This window comes from Akebia trifoliata, chromosome 6 (genome assembly GCF_017979445.1).
Source record: "Akebia trifoliata isolate Shusen 1 chromosome 6, ASM1797944v1, whole genome shotgun sequence".
Taxonomy (NCBI): Eukaryota; Viridiplantae; Streptophyta; class Magnoliopsida; order Ranunculales; family Lardizabalaceae; genus Akebia; species Akebia trifoliata.
The window spans coordinates 3,855,266-3,874,691 of NC_141380.1; the positions used below are offsets into that span (position 1 = coordinate 3,855,266).

The window sequence follows — 19,426 nt, forward strand, 5'->3', positions numbered from 1 at the left end:
TTGGCTTGCCACGAAGCCAAAGAAAAAGAGTGTAGTGTAAGAACCATAGATGCTTTTTGACTTATATCTCAATGAAAAGCATCTATGATTCCTACACACTTTCACGTCAGGATGTACGATATGAAATACAATCTTGAGTTCACTTCAGCATTATTCAAATTTCTCCCCTCTTAATTGCTCCTACAAAAACAATTCCACACTTAGTTGCCCCCAAATTATATATGATACTCCCTGTCCATGGTATCCTTCAATATATATAGCCAGTCCACCAAGTGGGGCACAACATTTGTTCGAGACACATTTAGTGCCAATCTCACCCCTCAACATTAGTCGAATGCCACGACCAAGGAAAGTTTTTTTTTTCTTTTAATTTGAAAAAAGAAAAAAGTCATATCGTTATTCGATATCCTAAATTACCCCTAAAACCTGTTGGGTGTGTCTAATTGGGCTTTTGGTTCAAATTGTTGGTTTTGGATTCTAAATCTGATTTTGAATGGTTAGAACATAAATGTATAGAAATTGATTTTCAAAATTCAGATTCTTTTTTCTTTAAACCATTTCAAGAAATGGATTTTAGAATGAAGAAAGAATAAGTTTGTTGACCATATTTTCCATATTTATGGTACAAATGCCATGTAATAAGGAGAAATTCTACAATCACAAGGAAAAGGTCTTCTTATTTTATTTTATTTTAGCCGATTTCCACTTTTAGAGAGAATGACTTCTGTAATCTATAACAATTGTGACATCGGATTCTAAAATTGGATTATGGGTAAGAATCATATTCTAGAATCCAACCTAAAATGTCCCCAAGAGCTATTGTCACGCTTGGTTGGTGATTTCTACTTTTCGGAATTTGAGAATTTTCTCTTGGAGTTAAAAATAGCATGATAGTGAGTATAATTCAAACCTATGTTGAAAATTTGATTAAATCAAATATAATAATTTATCAATCAAGCTATATAACTGCCTATAATAAATGTATTAAGGGATTTTTTTATTATGAATCATGATAATTTGACTTATCCACGTGGCATACTCAATCAACACCCTTGACGTGACATGTTCAAAACTGTAGAGCTGCACTCCTCAAGATACATAACTGCACTTCCCCATATCTCGAGGAGTGCAGATCTACGTACAATTCCCTAACATGTCACGTCAGGGGTGTCGATTGAGTATGCCACGTGAGTAAGTTAAATTATCACTACTCATTTTTTATATTTATTTTCGTTAGCTTATAGTAGTGTCTTTAAAATCTGGGTTGGACAAGTGATTTAAATCGATTCGAGTGGATTTTGTAATAAAATAGGTTTGATAAAGTAAAAGTGAGTTTTGTGAATATTATTTTTTCTATGAAAATAGATGAAGGTAATTTAAATATTTTATTTTTTTAATAAATATAAATTGACACAAAGTCCAACCATGGTCTAACAAATTTGATTATTTTTGTTTAAATCATTGATTCGATTTTAAGACATTGTTTTATGAGTTGATTTTGTTATTTAAAAAAAAAAAAAGTTTTTAAGGAGGAGTTGACAATATTTGATAATAATTGGATGACATAGAAAATCACCCAATGAATCGAGGCGGAGAAGTCAAAATTCCCATTTATTAATCTAAGGTCAAGAAACATGAGAAGTGCCTATGAAGTGCTGTTCACTTTGTTGCACGTTCCCATATGAGGACAGCCTTGCTCTCCCTTCTTTCTTACATAAAGGGATCTATTAACATTAATGCACATAAACCTTGAGTAATTAATGTTTAGGTCTCTTTGGGTTGCCAGCTGTGAATCTCGATGCACGATTCACACATATTCCATCAAATCATCATCAAAATTACTAAACTACCATTATAAGGGACCTATAGCTCTTATTTATCAATTTTTTTTTTCTAGAACTAACTTTCAAACAAGACTTTCAAATCACCCCTATTTTCATCCAAAGAGAAAACAAGTTGAAGTTGGACTCAAGACATGTTAAGTTGTTATCTTATTATTATCCAAATTTTATTTATTTCTTTTTAAGTATGAGGCATGATAGTGAAAATTGAATGTGAATTATCACATTCAACAAAATATTACAAGCTTGGACAGGGGCAGAGTCATGATTTCGCCCATGCGGGAGTAACTAAGGGGGGAAATAGTGGTAGATTTTTTTATCCGTCGTTAAAAATTTGTCGAAATAGATCACTAATCTATAAACTTTGAAAATTCTTGTGGGGACAAGTGCCCCCGCAACCCCCACTCTAAATCCGCCCTTGAGCTTGGATTTGTTTTATTGATTTTTTTTTAATTTTTCGTCAATTCAATACTACCAACTAATGACAACTAAACAAGATATATCTTAGGAAACTCTAAATAAAAGAGAGTAAGAGATGGATAAGACTAGCGGTTCAACTTGGTCCGGTTCAAATTGAGAACTGAAACAAACCGATAGTTTTGGGCAGAGGCGGAGCTGGTAAGGAACAGAACTTTGAGACACCCTTATATTTTCAACTAATTACATGCTCCATTTGTCTCCACTTCCTCACCTCTCTCCCCATTTGCCCCCACACCCTCACCTCCCTCCATTCAAGTTCTTCAACTATACAACTAATCATAGCTTGCCTCCACTACAAGAAAATCCTGACTCCGCCCCTGGTTTTGGGGTGGTTTAGTTCGATTTGAAAAACTTAGATTAATGATCTTTTATGGATAAAGTAATGACTTTTTGGGGATAGATTAGTGATTTATTGTATGCAATTTTATATTTATTCTTTCATTTAAAAATGTTCTTATAATTTATAGAATATTGGCAACCCATAGAACCGAATCAAACCAAATTGACTTTAGATCAGTTTGTGTTGGTTTGGTTCCAACGGAATGTGATTTGGTTCTGGTTCTTATTTAGTGGAACCAACCTATGTCGGCTCAATTCCAATTTGACCTCAAACCGAACCAAGTTGCACCCCTAGATTGGACATTATCTATATCTTTTGTTTAAAAGGAAAGACTCTAGTCATGAAGATATTTTGTTATGTTAGTTAAATGCCAATTGTTAAATCACGAAATTCAATGATGAGAATAAATTTTGAAATGAAAACACTTTAAAATAGATTAACTTATTAACATCGAGATTTCATTATTTTTTTACGAGTCACTCATTCTGAGTCAACAGATCTCAATCCTTGTATCTGACTGGATTGGGACAATGAGATAAGATGCAAGGGTACCATTTTGATTATGAAAACTAATTAATATGGATTTTGCTAGATATATAAAGTTGTTTGCAAGGTGTATTAAGGAAAGCAACATGAATGCATTTAATTTTACATGTTGACTTACTATTATTTTAATTTTATTTTATGTATTTAGTAATTTTAATTGGTAATGGCGATTGATCTGCCTTTTATACAAGAGGTAGGTTGTTGTTGTGGTCCAGACTCCAGACAAGAACCACTATACCTACCAAATGTATATGATTGTGTACGCCTCTTTGGCCTTTTTTTTTTTTTTTTTAAATTTTTTTTATTTAAATTATTTATCAAATTATTATCGATGAATATTAGAACAAATGACCCACCATTGAAGTGGAGTCTGACTTTGAAGGGGTTGTCCCGTTTCAAAATTTGAAGAAACCCTCTTCATTTCAAGACACGTGACATTTTGAATTTATCTCACACCCCTACATTTTGGCCAAAATTGGAAACACCTTTCAAAGTGCGACGTGTAATTCAATGAGGAAGGTTTCTTCGAAATATTGAAGTGGGCGGACGCTTCAAAGCTTTTTTTTACATTGAAGTGGGGGGGTTAGTTAAGAGTTCTCTTATTGATCTCAAGAGTAGAGCAGACGTCCCATGCAAAGCAACCTATGTATGTATATATATATATGTTTTTCCTTGTAATACAAGAAAAAAGGACTTCTAAAATGAAAGAAAATAGAAGAGTTAGTAGGGTTGGCAATGAATTGGATAAGGCCCAAAATTTGATTTATTTTGATCAAATAATTAGAAGAATGGGGCGAGATTTTAAGTTCTAATAAGGATTCAATTTGATAATCAATAATCGTTTTTTGATTAATCATGTCCAATAGGAATATGGGTAAATTACTATTTTGTGATCAACTTTTGACGAATTTATAATTCTAACTCACTACTCATTTTAATTATCAAAACTTGAACGGATAATGAATTCGGAAGTTTTAAAGTGACTATTTCGTAGGTTAAAAGTGAAATTGTCACTTTAAAACCGCCGAATTCATTGCTCGTTCACGTTTTGGTAATAAAAATGAATAGTGAACCAAAATTGTAAATTCATCAAAAATTGATCACATTTTCGTTAATATCTCTATGAATATCAACCGATAAGAGGTGAGAAAGTACCTAAATTATGTTAAATTTGAAGGAAACTCAATCCAATGAGGGATTCTTTTCAAGTTAGTCCCAAATTGACTTCAATCTGAGTCAATCATTGTCAGCTAATAACCCTGGGAAAGGAGCAACTACAACAACAATCTAGTAATCCAAAAGCAGTAAACCTTCAATCACATTCATCGCCAATTTAATTGTAAAAAAAAAAAAAATTATATGTGCTAAGGACCATATATAGAAAAAATAATGATTTTCTATGCTCCTGTCTAACATACGACCCCTCATCACAGAATCATAGATCATTTGCCTTGGGATACGCATAATCATAAATATTTTATTGTGTATCTCAAGACAAATGATCTATGATTTTATGATAGGGGTGTAGGGGGGTGTCAGAGTATCACGACTCTATATTAGAATGGATCAAAATCCTCATTAGAGTCACATGATTTGTCTTGTCTGTCCAAATGACATCTTAACTTTCTAGGGTTCATTATTACATATTAAAAATATTTATAAATAAAAAAAATATAGTCAAATATGTGATCCGTCACTAAACTCCAAAATGTGAAATACATTGACCAATGATGAAAAAGTATCTTTCTTAAATTTATTTTTTGAGTTATTAAAATTGTGTACTTTACATCCATGTGGCACTGGATCATGTTTTTGATGCCATGCGGATGTGTGACTCATATGCATAGGTAATCCTTCAGTCCATGTTACCCAATATCTAAGCCATGTGTGTTACTAAATATTTTTGGTGCGTCCATACAAATTCTTTTCTTTTGTTAATTAGTTAAATTATATTTCCTTAAGAATCCAACTAGCCTTACTAGGTTAGTAAGGATTTCACCCTTACTAAGGGTCGTTAGGCTCACCTTGTGGCATCTAAAAGTATGATCCGATGCTCCAATTTTATAGAGGATAAAATTTGAAGAAAAAAAATTATTTTTCACCATTAAATTTTAATTTTAAATTTGGGAGTTATGTGGATGTTCAGTAACCATTTATTTTCAAAAGCTTTTGGATCAAATTAAAAAAAAATTATTTTTTGAAAATTTCTTTTTATCTGAGTTTTTGATGAAATTTAAAGGAATGCAGTGCTGCCGTAATAACTTAAAATCTTTACTAAGATAGTGAGGAAAATGTTTCTCTTTCCTTTATTATTTATTATTTAGCTTACCTGTATCAATTAGTTGGACAGCGTCGCTGTCAGCTAAGGAGAACCATCTACTGTGGGCCCAGTTCCATCTGATATCCAATTTAAATAAACATCTAGAATCTCGAGGAAAATCCAATGGTCAGATTTAGGGATGACAGCTCCATAATATAATTTTTACTAACTATTGTGTATATAAATAGTAATGATCATTTAATTCTCTTTCTTTATTGCTTAACTGAAAATTAAATTTCTCCCGACATGACATGCTGCCTACAATTTTTCAGAAAAGCTTATTGTGACCAAACTTAGTGAGGGCATTTAAGTAATTCACTCTCACGCTTTTCTTTCCAACTTTTGACATCCACGTCATTCTTTCACTTCCTCGGTTACACCACCAGGAAACCAAACTGGGGCCTCCATTAAAATCCAACAGTCCAATTATTGCCACGTGGATAAAATTACACGTGGCAAGCAGTGGGAGAGGGTCATTTTCATGTACAGCTTCTCCGCTCATACGTAGGCAAGTTGCCGACCTTTAGTTTCCAAAGAGACGCAAAGAAAAGCCAAAGTAATAAGCGCCAAACACACCTCTCTCTTTGATCCAACGGTCATAAAGCAAATTGAGCCACCACGATTCATCTTGGCCGTTAGATGAACCTTGGCTCAGTATTTTTGTTTATAAGCTTATAATCCCTAGGCCACTAGGCATTGTTTTGTTGTTGAATTCTAAGTTGCAGGTCAGTTAGGCATCTCTCTCTCTCTCTCTCTCATTTCCATGTCTCTCTGTGAATTATCAATTTTGATCAAGAGAATCCAACGGTCACCAATCCAACAACTACATTGTTTAGAGGGTTCAGTACAACAGGATCATCTTTGATAATGGTAACATTGTTGTTGTAGCTTTAAACATTGATCTCACAACTTAAATTCATGGATATTGGTGTCTTTGGTTCTCAAACAGGAGGATTCAATGTTGGTTCCACCATGGCTCGAGCCATTGCTATCGACATCTTTCTTCTCAGTCTGTCGAACACATGGAGATGCACCGAGGAGCGAATGCAACATGTATTGTCTCGATTGCAATTGCGACGCATTTTGCTTCTATTGCAGATCATCTAGACATAAAGATCATCTTTCAATCCAAGTGGGTACATTAAATTTTTCTTTTTTTCTCTTATTAATTTGCTTTAATTCTTGGGGAGGTGAGGCTAGTTGGGTTGATTTTGAATTGGGACATTTATAATTAAAACAGATAAGGAGATCATCATATCATGATGTGGTGAGAGTAGCTGAGATTCAAAAAGTGATTGACATCAGTGGGGTACAAACTTATGTGATAAACAGTGCTAGAGTTTTATTTCTTAATGAGAGACCTCAGCCTAAGACAGGTAAAGGGGTCTCTCATTTATGTGAAATTTGTGGGAGAAGTCTCTTAGACACATTTCGATTCTGCTCATTGGGTTGTAAGGTTAGCTTTCTATTCTCTCTTTTTTCTCACATTCATCATCACCCCATCCATCCATTAATGGATCCATCCATGAATTGATGACCCATTATTATTACCATCATTATCATCATAATGTTGATTAAAATGGAGGGTTTGCTTGGTTTGTTGGTATTTGTTTCTTTTTGTTAACTTAGCTTGAAGGAATAAAGAGGAATGGAGATACAAGTTTTATCTTAGAGGGCAAGAATGAACAAGTAATGGAAAGAGGAGAAGGGGTATCAAGGAGAGTATCAAGAGATGAAGAAGAATTGCGTGAAGGAACACAACAAGACATATCTCCTCCCACGCCTCCTCCACCACCAAATAATCCAAGAAGAAGAAAGGGCATTCCTCATAGGGCACCTTTTTGATCTTAAACTCTCCTAACCAATCCAATACCATTCATTCCTTCCAAACAACATCTCTTATTGGATCCTAAACACAAGGTTTAAGATACCCATTTGGATATGGGTTTGGGTTTGGTTCACTTATTTGGGTTTGGGTTCTAAAGAAGACATATCTTTTTCTTTCTTTTATCTCTTGTAGAGATATCAATAATGTTGAATTATTATAGGAAGTTGCAAGGTGTACATGTAATTTATTAATTAAAGCAAGTCATTGTGGAGTCCGTTAAATAGTTTTTTAGAAGGCCCACCAACCACATGGACCGATTATACTTTATATAAAGAAAAGTTTGCTTTTTTATTTGTTTAAATGCAAATAATAGACAAATCAACTTTCTAGGATTTGATAACTAGTTTGGGTCTTTAGATGACTCCTTTCTTACTAACCTTTTCATCATGAAACATATGCGAGATGTAAGAAAGTGAAAGCTTAGTGCTGTAAAAAGCCTTTAGTTGTGTATGATTGTAGCTAATTTCCCCTTTGTGTTGACCACTAACCTTTACTTGCCTAGCAAAAAGATTGGTGGGAATTTTTTTTTTTTTTAAAGGGAATATGAATTTTTCAGGAAAATGACAACAAACAAATGATTTTCTTGAAAAATATTTTTTTCATTATTTGATTGCAATTAGGAAAATGTCAAAATGAGAGTTGATTTTTTATTTTGAGAGTGAAAGTAATCGTGAAGGAATAACATTAGGAGATGAGATAATCATTTTTCTACGAGATCGATAACCTGCCCAATGAGTGTCATGGCACTTGCATAAGAGCTTATTCTTCGAAAGATTGTATGGGAAAAAAAAATTTCATTCTCAAGGGAGAATCACTTTGAACGGAAATTCTTTTTCCACGGGTAATCATACAAATGAAAGTCACATTTTCAAGAAAAGTTATTCTTCCATTCATTTCCATGCACAATCATACCAACCCTTATTTTTGTTTCAGTTTTTTATTTTTTTTATTGTGATGATTTGCTAGTGGTGCAATAATAGAGTTAAAACGCACTTTCTCTTATGATGAGTTCCCATTGGATAGGATAAGAGGTCAATTTAGAAGTCAAGAAAACTTTAACAATTAGCTTTCAAGGATTTGGACCATCAATAGATCGGATCCGACCCGATCCATCATTACATTCGATCTAATAACTTTGAGTCGTGATAGAGTAACATTGAAATTGACATCGTTTCACACATTGGTGTGCACATAACCATAGATGTCTCTTACTCGTATCTTGACGACAAACATCTATAATTTTGTACACATCCATGTCAGCAATATGTGAAACGATGTCAATTTCAATGTTACTTCAACATTTTCCAATAACTTTGGCTTTGAGATCTTATAAGGGTCCAGTCTGTAAGGATCAGATATTATATTGGATTGGATCTGGATCATTTATCATCCCACAATATCTGAAAATTATATTATTTATTGTATTTAACAATGTGTTATACTTCTAGTCACACTTTGTTAGGGTAATTTGGACATATTGAATTTTCCAGGCCTAATATGGGTAGACTAATATCTACTTCTAGAAAAGGTTTTGGTTTGGTACCCCTTTCTTAAATGTCCAAGGGCCTGTTTGGACCCACCAATAATAGATTTTTATCAAAATTTTACTAGCTCAAAGTAAAGTGAATTAGGATTCTAAAGTGGGGAAATTCGAGGAAGCGAATTTGACTTTGAAAAATCAGTGGGCCCCAGAAAAAACAGTGTTTCCGATTTCTAACATTAATTGAAATAACATTTAAGAAAATTCCATAAATCAAATACTTCCAAACACACCCTTAACCGACAAAAATAACCGCTTTCCTTAACTGAAGAGAATGAGTTCACTGGCGTGCTTCAAGAGGATTTCTGTCTTTAGTTTTGGACCACACGTGTAATTAGCTAACATTGATAGGGGCAGATATGACAAAAGTGAAATATTTTTCGATAACTTCAACGCGGAGTTTGCGGATACGAAATCAATCAAAATTCACAACGGGCGGAGTGGAGGGCACTTACGGTAAAAATGTCAAAAATTAAAATTTCACTCCGTCTAATAATTCTTAGTTTAAAATCACAATAATTAATTTTTAAAATTACAAAAATACCCTGACACTATATTTCTATATTTCAAACTCTTTTAATTAAAATAATGTAACATCTCAATTCTCAACACAACAAAATAACTTTAAAAATATATAATTTAGAATGAGTATTAAGAAAACTTTTAAATGTAGGAATATTATTTTATTTTGAAGTATGATTGATGGATTATTTCGATTTCATTAATTTTTCTATCTAACGAGGTGTTTGTAATTTACTTAAAAAAAAATATTTATTGTGAGTTGCACATCGAACAAGTTGAATTTAAATATGTTTGATAATAACAAGTCAATTTGAATTTAACACGCTCGATAATATCGTGATCCTGACTTGTCCCAACCTTGGACCATAAAACAAGAGGACCTTATGTTGATAAGATTGATTATCTTCATTTTTAGAGTCTCCATCTTATGTGGTCCTTAGGTCTAGATAGCCAACCATCAAGAATTAGTTAAGATGGCAAGGGCGACTGGATTTGCTCCTTAAATCTCACCTTCGAATCTCTACATACTCTTCCACATAAAAATGACTATATTTAATTATTGAACACATGTTAGTATGGTTGGAACATACAGCTTTCTAAAACAAAATAAGAAAAGGTCTAGATAGTTAATATTAATTTTAGAGATCCATTCCACATAAATTTTAAGACAATCTAGAGTCCAAACTAGGGCAATAATTGTTTAATCAGACCATCATCTTATGGCTCAAAATGTATTCTTGAAGGGGCCTTTCTAGGAGGAGTTGTCGGCAATCCCACTTTGCTAGTAGGGGTGGTCGTTGATGTCACTATATAAAAATTGATTGAGCTCATCTAGCCCTTCGAAAGCCTCAGACTTAAGTTTACTCCTTATGCAATGTTTGTTTTTTTTTTTTTTCTTCAGAAATCAAAGTCGAGGTATACAAGCCTTTTAGTGCACCTGACTAATATTCGAGGACCATGAAATCACCTCTCCCCAAACCCACCAAGTAATTTCTATGGCAAATCCCTAAGGAGGGGGATTCAAAGTCAAGACCTTCGCTTCTTGAGACATGGTCTTGACCATATCACCAATCCTTAGATGGGTTATCCTCATCATGCAATGTTCTTGCTACTGATATGGAGACGATAATAACTCTTAATAATTGGATTATCCTCGAGATTCACAATATATTTATCTAAAGAATAATGATAAATTGACTACACCTCTTACTTACTCCCTCTCATATATGCAGTTGTGTATCCCGAGGATAAAATTTTATGATTCCAGGCAATTGTCACGTCAGAAAATCACGACTCTTATACAAATGACATGTAACCATATCCATAATATATATCATTTTCCAATAATAAAACCCTTTTTTTTTTATCCAAATTCATTAATAACGGTGAAAGCCAAATAAAACAACCGTTAGATGGAATTTCACATCATCACGTGCAATGTGCATCAATCATTGTTGGTAATCCAACTCAATCCCACTTCTCACTGATTAATTGGTAGATGGTAGAGAGTATTTTATTGTCGATGTACTCTATCTATGAAGCTGTTGTTGATCGGATTAAAAATGCCACGTGTACTCTCTTTTGGACCACTCACTCAATGTTACTTTAACCTCTCAGAAGGAAAGAAAAAAAAATGAGAACTGCTATTGACACCCCAATTATTAGACGTTACAACCCAATTAAACTTTTTTTAAAAACAAAGTCTATATGGCTGAGAATATGTAAAAGTTGAGGTGCTAATAGAAAATCTCTCTCTCTAGCCTCACTAACTTGTACGATCAAATCTTACTAAGGGTTGTTTGGATGCCGCATGGAGAGGCGGTCAGAAAAGTGTTTTATCTAAATTTAATTATATATTTAAAATATTTATTTGCCCAAACTGAGTCAACTCACAGGTCCTGAGTGTACTTGACTCGTTGGACATCCAGGTCGCCTCTTGTTTTAGAGCTTGTAACAACTAACAAGTACCTGGGTGGGTTGGACGGTAGTTCCAAGCTCAACAAAAGTTGTAGAGCACTTAACCAGAGCTCAACTCAACTTGAACATTAAGGCTGAACTCATTAACCCAATCTCAACCTGAGTTAGAACTTTTAAACTCACGGGTTAGCACATGTGAAGTAGTCTTGGGCGAGTTTAGCTGGTTGGGTGAGTTGAACAAGCATAACTTTTAGCAAAGAAATTTTACATCTTAAATAATAAATAATTAAAAAAAAATACTCTAAAAATAAGTTAACTAATTAATTAATATAAAATAATAATATATATAGTATTAAGCCTCAATCTAAACCTTCAATAACTTTACAAGTGTTTGATCTAAAAATATAGGGAATCAAGTAAAAACCTTGGACCAATTTATTTAGTTATTAATGTTTTTATAAAAAAATTAAATATTTTATTTATTAAAAATTAAATTCAATATAATTTTATTTGACTTATTTGTATCGACTTGTTAATTTTTGAGTTGAATCAATTAGATGAACTCAAGTTTTAAAATTATTTATTTATTTTAATAAATCTAATATACATAGACCAAATCAATTTGATGATGATCATACTCATCTCCGTCATCATCATCTATATGATTTAAAGATCACTAGCTTTGATAAGAGATACTAGTTTTTTTTTTATTGATCTATAAGAGATGAACATAATTAAGGGGGTATGTCATTATAAAATATAGGAGTAATTCAAATATTCTCAAATAAACTTGTTTCTTTAAACTTCAAAAATCATTAGAAGGGTAATTATGGTATTTTCGCTTTAAAAATCCTATTTAGACTAATATTTGATAAATTGGATACTAAAAAATCCATAATTTTTTATAAGAGACTTTTTGATACGTATTTTCAAAAAATAGACTTTTGTGGTGTCCCAATAAAATAATGATGAAGTGACCGATATGAGGTACAATCCTAAGGTCACTACTCATCTTTTTATTATGTGGAGAACAAAAATGTAAATATTTTATTTGTGTTAAAACATAAAAACTATTTTAATATAAGTTTGTTTGACTTGCCCAAATCAAGTTCATATTTTTTTACTTGACTCAACTCAGTATAATTTTGAGTTGGGTCAAATTTTTTATTTTTAAAAAATTATGATTTAAACCTGGAGTTGTTTTTTTTTTCAAAGATAATGTTGAAGTAACATTAAAATGTATATGGTGGGAGACATTTCTGACGTGGATGTGTGTCAGAATCATAAATACTTGCATCTCGATGAAAAGCATTTATCGTTCTGACACACATCACATCAGAAATGTCCCCACCACCCATGTACATTTCAATGTTATTTCCACCACGACTCTTTTTTCAAACCTCATTGTGGAAAGTCAAATTATAAGATATTTAAAATAAATAAATTAAAGTTAATAACTCACTAAAATATCTTATAATGGTTTCAACATCTCCTTCCACGTGCACATCCAAAAAAATTTAGTAAGAACTACATTAGCAAGTTCAGATGAGCAGAGTTGAATTTAACTTACAAATATAGAGTAAAATAAAGCAACACCAACGACTCTTCCCTCTCTTTCCTCCTCTCTCACGTCTCTCAAACTCTTCTTCATGTAGGGACTTCCCTCTCTTTCCCTCCTCAATCTCTTTCTTTCTCGATCCACACCTTTTAATGTCTAGATTACCAGATATCCATCTTCAGCCTATCGAGATACGAACACAAGAATTACCCAATGAAGATATTGGGGAAATTCAATTAGTGAAAGACAACAACGATGAATGCCTAACGCCAACATCGAAAGAACACAAGATACCCATGATCCAAATATGTCCCGCTGCGCCACAAAAGCCAAGGAGGGTGAACTTGTGTAAGAGAAAATTGTTGGAGATGCAATTCTTCGAAATCAAGGGAAGTGAACAGGTTGAGTCGTTCTTTCGATCAAGCTTCGAGTCATCTTGCATTAGGTTTCGCAACATTAAGAAGGGTTGATGCATCAATGATTAAATTAAAGTGTCTTGGCTTAAATTGGTTTGTCCCTAATTTTCTTTTTCAATTTTTAAATTTTAAATTTTAGATTATTTGTTTACCCACATGGCCACACCCTTATGTATTGAGTGATTTTTTGTCACAGAATTTCTCGGTCACAGTGCTCACAGACTCTCTAGCACGTGTCATGTCAAGCTTAATGAGGTGATTTTGTAAATTGGGGATGCCATTCAATATACGCGGGTTCATGTAATTGGTGGATCCTAGATTCTGAGAGCACTATGAGCGAAAACAATTCCTATGCATTTCTTCATTAGCTAATACTTCATATATAAAATTCTCTATGAGATTAGACGTAAATTTTTCTTGCTATTAGTATAGTATAATCCATTCCTTGACTATTTAATGTGAATTGTATTAGTTTAAATTTGATTGCATAATATATACATGCATTCATTGATAAGTAAGAAAATTTTGGTTCCTTTTTTCTAATCTTATTTTGTATAATTTTCTTTTGATATACCAACATTTACTCATACATCAATATTTAGACTCAAACAATTAACTTAGGATGTAGATTGTCATTCTTTGCTTTCGATTATCGCACCCCATTTCTTATTCTTCTCTTCCTCTCATACAGCCACTCCATTCTTTCTTCTCTAGAGAGATTGAGAGAGTGTGTGTGAGGAAAAAATAAAAGGAGAAAGAGCGATTAAGAAGAGCTTTTCATGCTCTATTGAAACCATGGAGCGTGCAAGAGAAGGAGGAAAGAAAATCATGGTTGCTTTATTTCACTCTCTTGCTCTTTTTCGTTCACTTTCTATCTGTCCATTTGTCTCATTACAATTTTCTTCTTCTAAGTACTTTTTTTAATCATATCTTGGAAGAAAAAAATATTTTAAGAGAGTTGCTATTGCCACATCAATTGTGTGCTACTTTTGGGGTGATTTATATAGAAATTGGCGTGGCATTAGTAAAGTTGGTGTGTCAATAGTAGCTCTCTATTTTAATTAGGATATAAAGATAGTTGGTGTTTCTTAATTCTGATTTGGGGGGAGGGGGAGAATTTTATGAATTGGCATGTTATAAGTAAAAAAAGTTGGAGTGGCAATAGATATTCTCTTTTAATTTTTTTTGGGTTTTGGAGAAAATAATTTGTTTAGGTGCATTAACGAAGGGTGATTAATAAGACAAGATTGGGTAGACAAGGTGGTTGGAAGCTTGTTTTTGTTAGGCAGATTTGCATTTGCTTGACATTTTTAAAGCTTGAGTGATTGACACGGCTTTAGAGAGAAAGGGCAGGGTATGATGTCATGCACCATGGATTTAAAACTCACCTTCTCGACTCATGGTTTTTAAAATCGTTCGAGTCATCTTAAGATCATTTACAAATAAGACAATGAGATAATTCGTTGGGTTGGTTTTGAATCCAATAAGGAGTGAGAGTCCATAAGTTGTGTGTTTGATAACTAGTATGAGTAGTGGCTCCTTGAGGCCACTCATTAGGGTGTGCCATCACTTAAAAGGTGCGTGCGATGCGCAGGTATTGCACATGCCCAATAGAGGGACCCATATGCTTTGTTCAAGCCTTGGCTCATCCATTCCCTTTAGTCAAATTTAAGTTCGGATAACCTCATTACTAGAATAAAAAAAACAAAAAAACAAAAAAAGAAGACAATGAGATCTTTATTTTTCCTTTATTTTGGTTTTAAAGGGGAGAGGGGGTGTGGGGGGGTAGGGGGCGGGGGAGAGAAACCTATCAGTTGATATGAGATATCAAGACCCGCCAGGGGTATGTTTCAGTGGTAAGACTAACAACTAGAGTTTGCTCCTCTAAGTTGTGAGTTCGAAACTGAGGATCATTTCTTGATTAAAATACGTGCCACATGTGTTGTGTGGGTCGATGCATGTCATCATGGATTAATCCTGTCAAATATGATTAGGAAACTTGGGTTGGGCCTATCCTATGGACTGCCTGATGGACCGAGTCCTAGTTCTCTAACAACAGGGATACCATGATTAAAAAAAAAAGATATCAAGATTACTCATCCCAATAATAAAAATGTATTTGCTCACAAACTATTCCCTAGCAAAGGTCATGGGATCTAAGGCCAACCAATCACATTAGCCCATGTTTGTTGAAGCATCTCAAATTTATAAAACTATCCTCGTTAAACGACACCTGTCATGCATCGAAGAGTTTCAAAGCTCTATGAGAAAAATGTCTGTGAGCAGGAAAAAAAAAAAATTCCATCCCAAACATGCATGCTCGAAAAAAAATCATTTATTTTAGAAACAACAATTGGCCAAAAAAAAATAATAATAAATCCTCATTGAAATTAATTTAGCCAATGACCACTTCAAAGCTTGCCCAAGTCAATGATCCTACTGAACCAATGATTTTAGGGTCTTTTAAGAAGAGAGAGAGCTATAGATTAAAAAAAAGGAAAATGCAGGAATGATACAGGGAATTTACTGGGATTCTCACAAGTCTGACGTGGGATGTGCACATAATCATAGATGTATTTCCTCGTGATATGAGTAAGAATCACGATAAATCCTATGTCACTACAGCACGACTCTAAAAAAATTAAGAAGGTGGTTCATATCCTTTTATTTAAAATAAATAAATAAATAGAAATTGTTCTCGTTTTCAAGTCATTCTCCTCAGCGAATAAAAATTGGTCCCAAATCTCTAGGATATCTAAGGCTTATTGATATATTGATATGGTTGTATGTGGCGCATCATAAAGAAAAAGAGTTGGTATGATTATACACGCCAGGGGTGGAGCTAGTAAGGAGTCAGTGGGGGCAATTGCCCCCACTAAAATTTTTTTCCTGTGTATTTATGCTCTAATTTGATATATCTTTGTATTTTTAATTAATAACATGTCCCATTTGCTCCCTTCCCCTGCGCTTAACGTTTTGACGTTGCCCCTTGACTTGGGTCTTCTCTCATAGACTAATTGAAAATTATCTAAATATTATTCTCTTCAACCTCTAATAAAATACTTTTGAATTTTCTTCCCAAAATCATTCAACTTCAAACTCTTCAATCTTACCATTAATTATAATTCCCCCGCTACAAGAAAATCTAGCGTTGGCTGGTATAAGTTCTAGGAAAGGAAATGAGATAATAATATTTAGGTTTTGTTAACGTGTGGGCACATGCTAAGATGCATTTAAAACACCTTGGTAATAACCAATTGAGGATAGTTTTGGTAGAATTTTTTTTAATGGTATTTTAGGCAGTAAAATGGGGAACAAACTGTAGCATACTATTCCTTTAGCATATTTTTAAAAGTTGAAAGAGCACTATATCAACAACCCAATTAATAAATCTCAAACTTAAAATATTGGGAATTTAGTAGCTGTTCATTTGTGAAGACATGGATTGTGGGAGAACAAAACTATTATTTTGATTTATTTTTTTTATTATTTTAAATCAGATCTAAATCATGATCACAAGAGGGTTGAGGTGTTAAATTTTCTCTAGTATGACTCCCTCTTATCTATTGAAAGTGTGCTACATGAACTTGTGCCAGAGATGATTCATTTCCATAAAATAAATCTTGGTGCATTTTAACCATAGTGATAAAAATCTGCGATTTATTGAGAAAATCACGATTAAATCATGAATTATTTTAATTTTTAATATTTTTAAGTGTTTTTTTTTTATCATTTAGCATAGAAAATACATTTTTATACTTACTAATTTTTTTAATTTATCCGATATTTTTCTGACTTTATCAATGTTTTGCTGATTTTTTCCGAAGCTTTCTATTACCGAATTATTCCCGAACCCCTGACTTTGTCACTATAATCTTAACGTGTGCCCTCGGGCACAAGTCAACAACCCGTTTCTTATCATACTGGTCCCAGATTAATGATCCGATCCAATGAAAGCCCTACAAATGGAGAAGAGCGGATCTGCATTCAATCCAACGGTGCAAAATGCAGAAGAAGATGAACGGCTACATTTACTTGATCTGATTATTAGTTGGTTATCTAGAAACCGTTCATCAGTTACTTTTAACTGAGTTTGATTTGAAGGTGAACCCACGTACCCATTTTTAGTAAAAACATGTCGACAAGTGTCCTATACGTGTCAATCAATCTCTTACAAACGCCTCTAAAACCCTTATATTTTTCCCTCCTATCTCTGCTTTTTTTTTAATTTGATTTGATTCATAGAGAAGTTGTAGAAGAAGAAGTAGAACAAAATGGCTCCAAAGCGTCCAGTGAAGGTAGTTGGATCAGTGGTGAGAACAACAAAGAAGGTTGTAGAAGAGACTCTGAACGTTGCTGTTATTCAAACAACACAAACCCAAGAAGATGAAGAGAACAAAAAAGAGACACAGAAAGAAAAAGAAAAAGAAAAAGAGAAGAACATTGATGTATCAACTAAGGAACCAAGGAAGATTGTAGTTGAAGAAAAAAGTGCAAAACAGCAAAAACTACAAGAGAAGACCAAAGATGATGAATTAGAGAAAGAAGGAGAGAAGGACAAAGAGGAGAAGAAGAAGAAGAGAAGTAGTGGGGAAGGGTATAAGAGGTATTTGTATAAGGTGTTGAAGCAAGTGCATCCAGAGTTAAGTGTTTCTTCAAAAGGAATGGAAGTGTTGAATGGGTTGATGAACGATATGTTCGAGAGGTTGGCGAACGAGGCGACTCAGTTGTCTAAGTACTCGGGAAAGATGACTCTGTCTGCAAGGGAGATTCAAGGTGCTGTGAGGTTGGTGTTGCCTGGTGAACTCGGAAAACATGCTATGGTTGAAGGGACAAGAGCGGTCACTACTTACATGTCTAATTAGTAAGAATTGTGATAATCTGAAGGGTCAAAGTCAAGTTGACCGTGGTTCCTTTGTAGTAAATCTTCGCTGTTTTGTGTTTTGTGTTTTGTTGATGGATTTATGTTTTAATTCGTGGGCTTTGTTTGTTGCTTTTTAGATCCTTTGTTACTGAATATTATTTGTGTTTTTTTAGTTTATACATTTATAATTTCAAAATTGTATTTATTTTTTAAAATTTACCTTTATACTTCTAGAATTTACGTTTATTTGAAGTGGAATCAAGGGTATCAATAGTCTTTTTAGGTAAAAAAGAATCTATCCAATACTAAATAAATTATATTACTTGTATGCTAAATAATTTAAAAAATTAAAATATAATAATGCCTTATTTAATTGTTTATAATTAAGCTTTCTTTCCCTCATCTCATATTGAATGATTCGGGTACAATCACAAGTCATCCTATTAAATCTTAAAAGCAATTGTTTTATATATAAAATACAATTAATGGAAAATATATATATATCTGTCACACCAACTTTTATTAATGTCACACCAATTCGTATATGAAGCATCAAAAATTTGCACACAGTTGCCGTGGACATAGCAAATTTTTTTTTTTTTTTTTCTTTTTTTTGAAGATTTTATTAATGGTACCACACGTTACACGTTAAAGTGCCATAAATACACTGGAAATTGGAATAGGAGGGTATTTTGGTAAAAAATAATTTTTTTAAATTCATTTTTTTTTTTTTACAAAAGCCAATTTCTAAAGTGAATTCATTGCACTTTAACAAGGCCCTTTTTCAATGTTTGCTCCATTATTGATTTAATCGTAGCCGTACGAGGGTGTACGTTAAATCTCGTTTGATGAGCTAGTTTTTAAAGTCCTGCCAAGAAATATCGGAAAAAAACTTTGAAAAGAGAAACCCACGTCACAATTTTGAAGAAACCCTCTTCATTGGATTTCACGTGGTATTTTCAAGGGGGTATTTCAAATTTTGGGTGTTAAATAAATTCAAAACACCACGTGTCTTGTAATAAGGAGAGCTTCTTCAAAGTCAGATTCAGAATTACCTTTCCCGTGGCACGTGGAGAAGTAGCCAAACGTGTGAGTCAAATTAGGTAGGCTAACCGAAATTGTTTTTTGCTCACAAATATTTTCGTGACAAAGGAATCATCAATCCACTTATTCACGTGAGCTCATGTTTGTTGA

At 33.3% G+C, this 19,426-nt stretch overlaps 1 protein-coding gene and 1 long non-coding RNA gene across 2 annotated transcripts; both read left to right on the forward strand.

The window, feature by feature from the left end:
- The first annotated feature begins 12,883 nt into the window (after window positions 1–12,883).
- On the forward strand, window positions 12,884–13,891 carry LOC147399702 (uncharacterized). Its single transcript, XR_015179521.1, has 2 exons — window positions 12,884–13,461; window positions 13,565–13,891. It is a non-coding gene; the product is annotated as an uncharacterized LOC147399702 (long non-coding RNA).
- Window positions 13,892–17,580: 3,689 nt separating this feature from the next.
- LOC147399703 (uncharacterized) lies at window positions 17,581–18,420 on the forward strand. The gene has a single exon (XM_086445170.1). The coding sequence runs from the start codon at window positions 17,643–17,645 to the stop codon at window positions 18,231–18,233; it is 591 nt and encodes a 196-aa protein (XP_086301296.1). The 5' UTR covers window positions 17,581–17,642; the 3' UTR covers window positions 18,234–18,420.
- The last annotated feature ends 1,006 nt before the right edge of the window (window positions 18,421–19,426 follow it).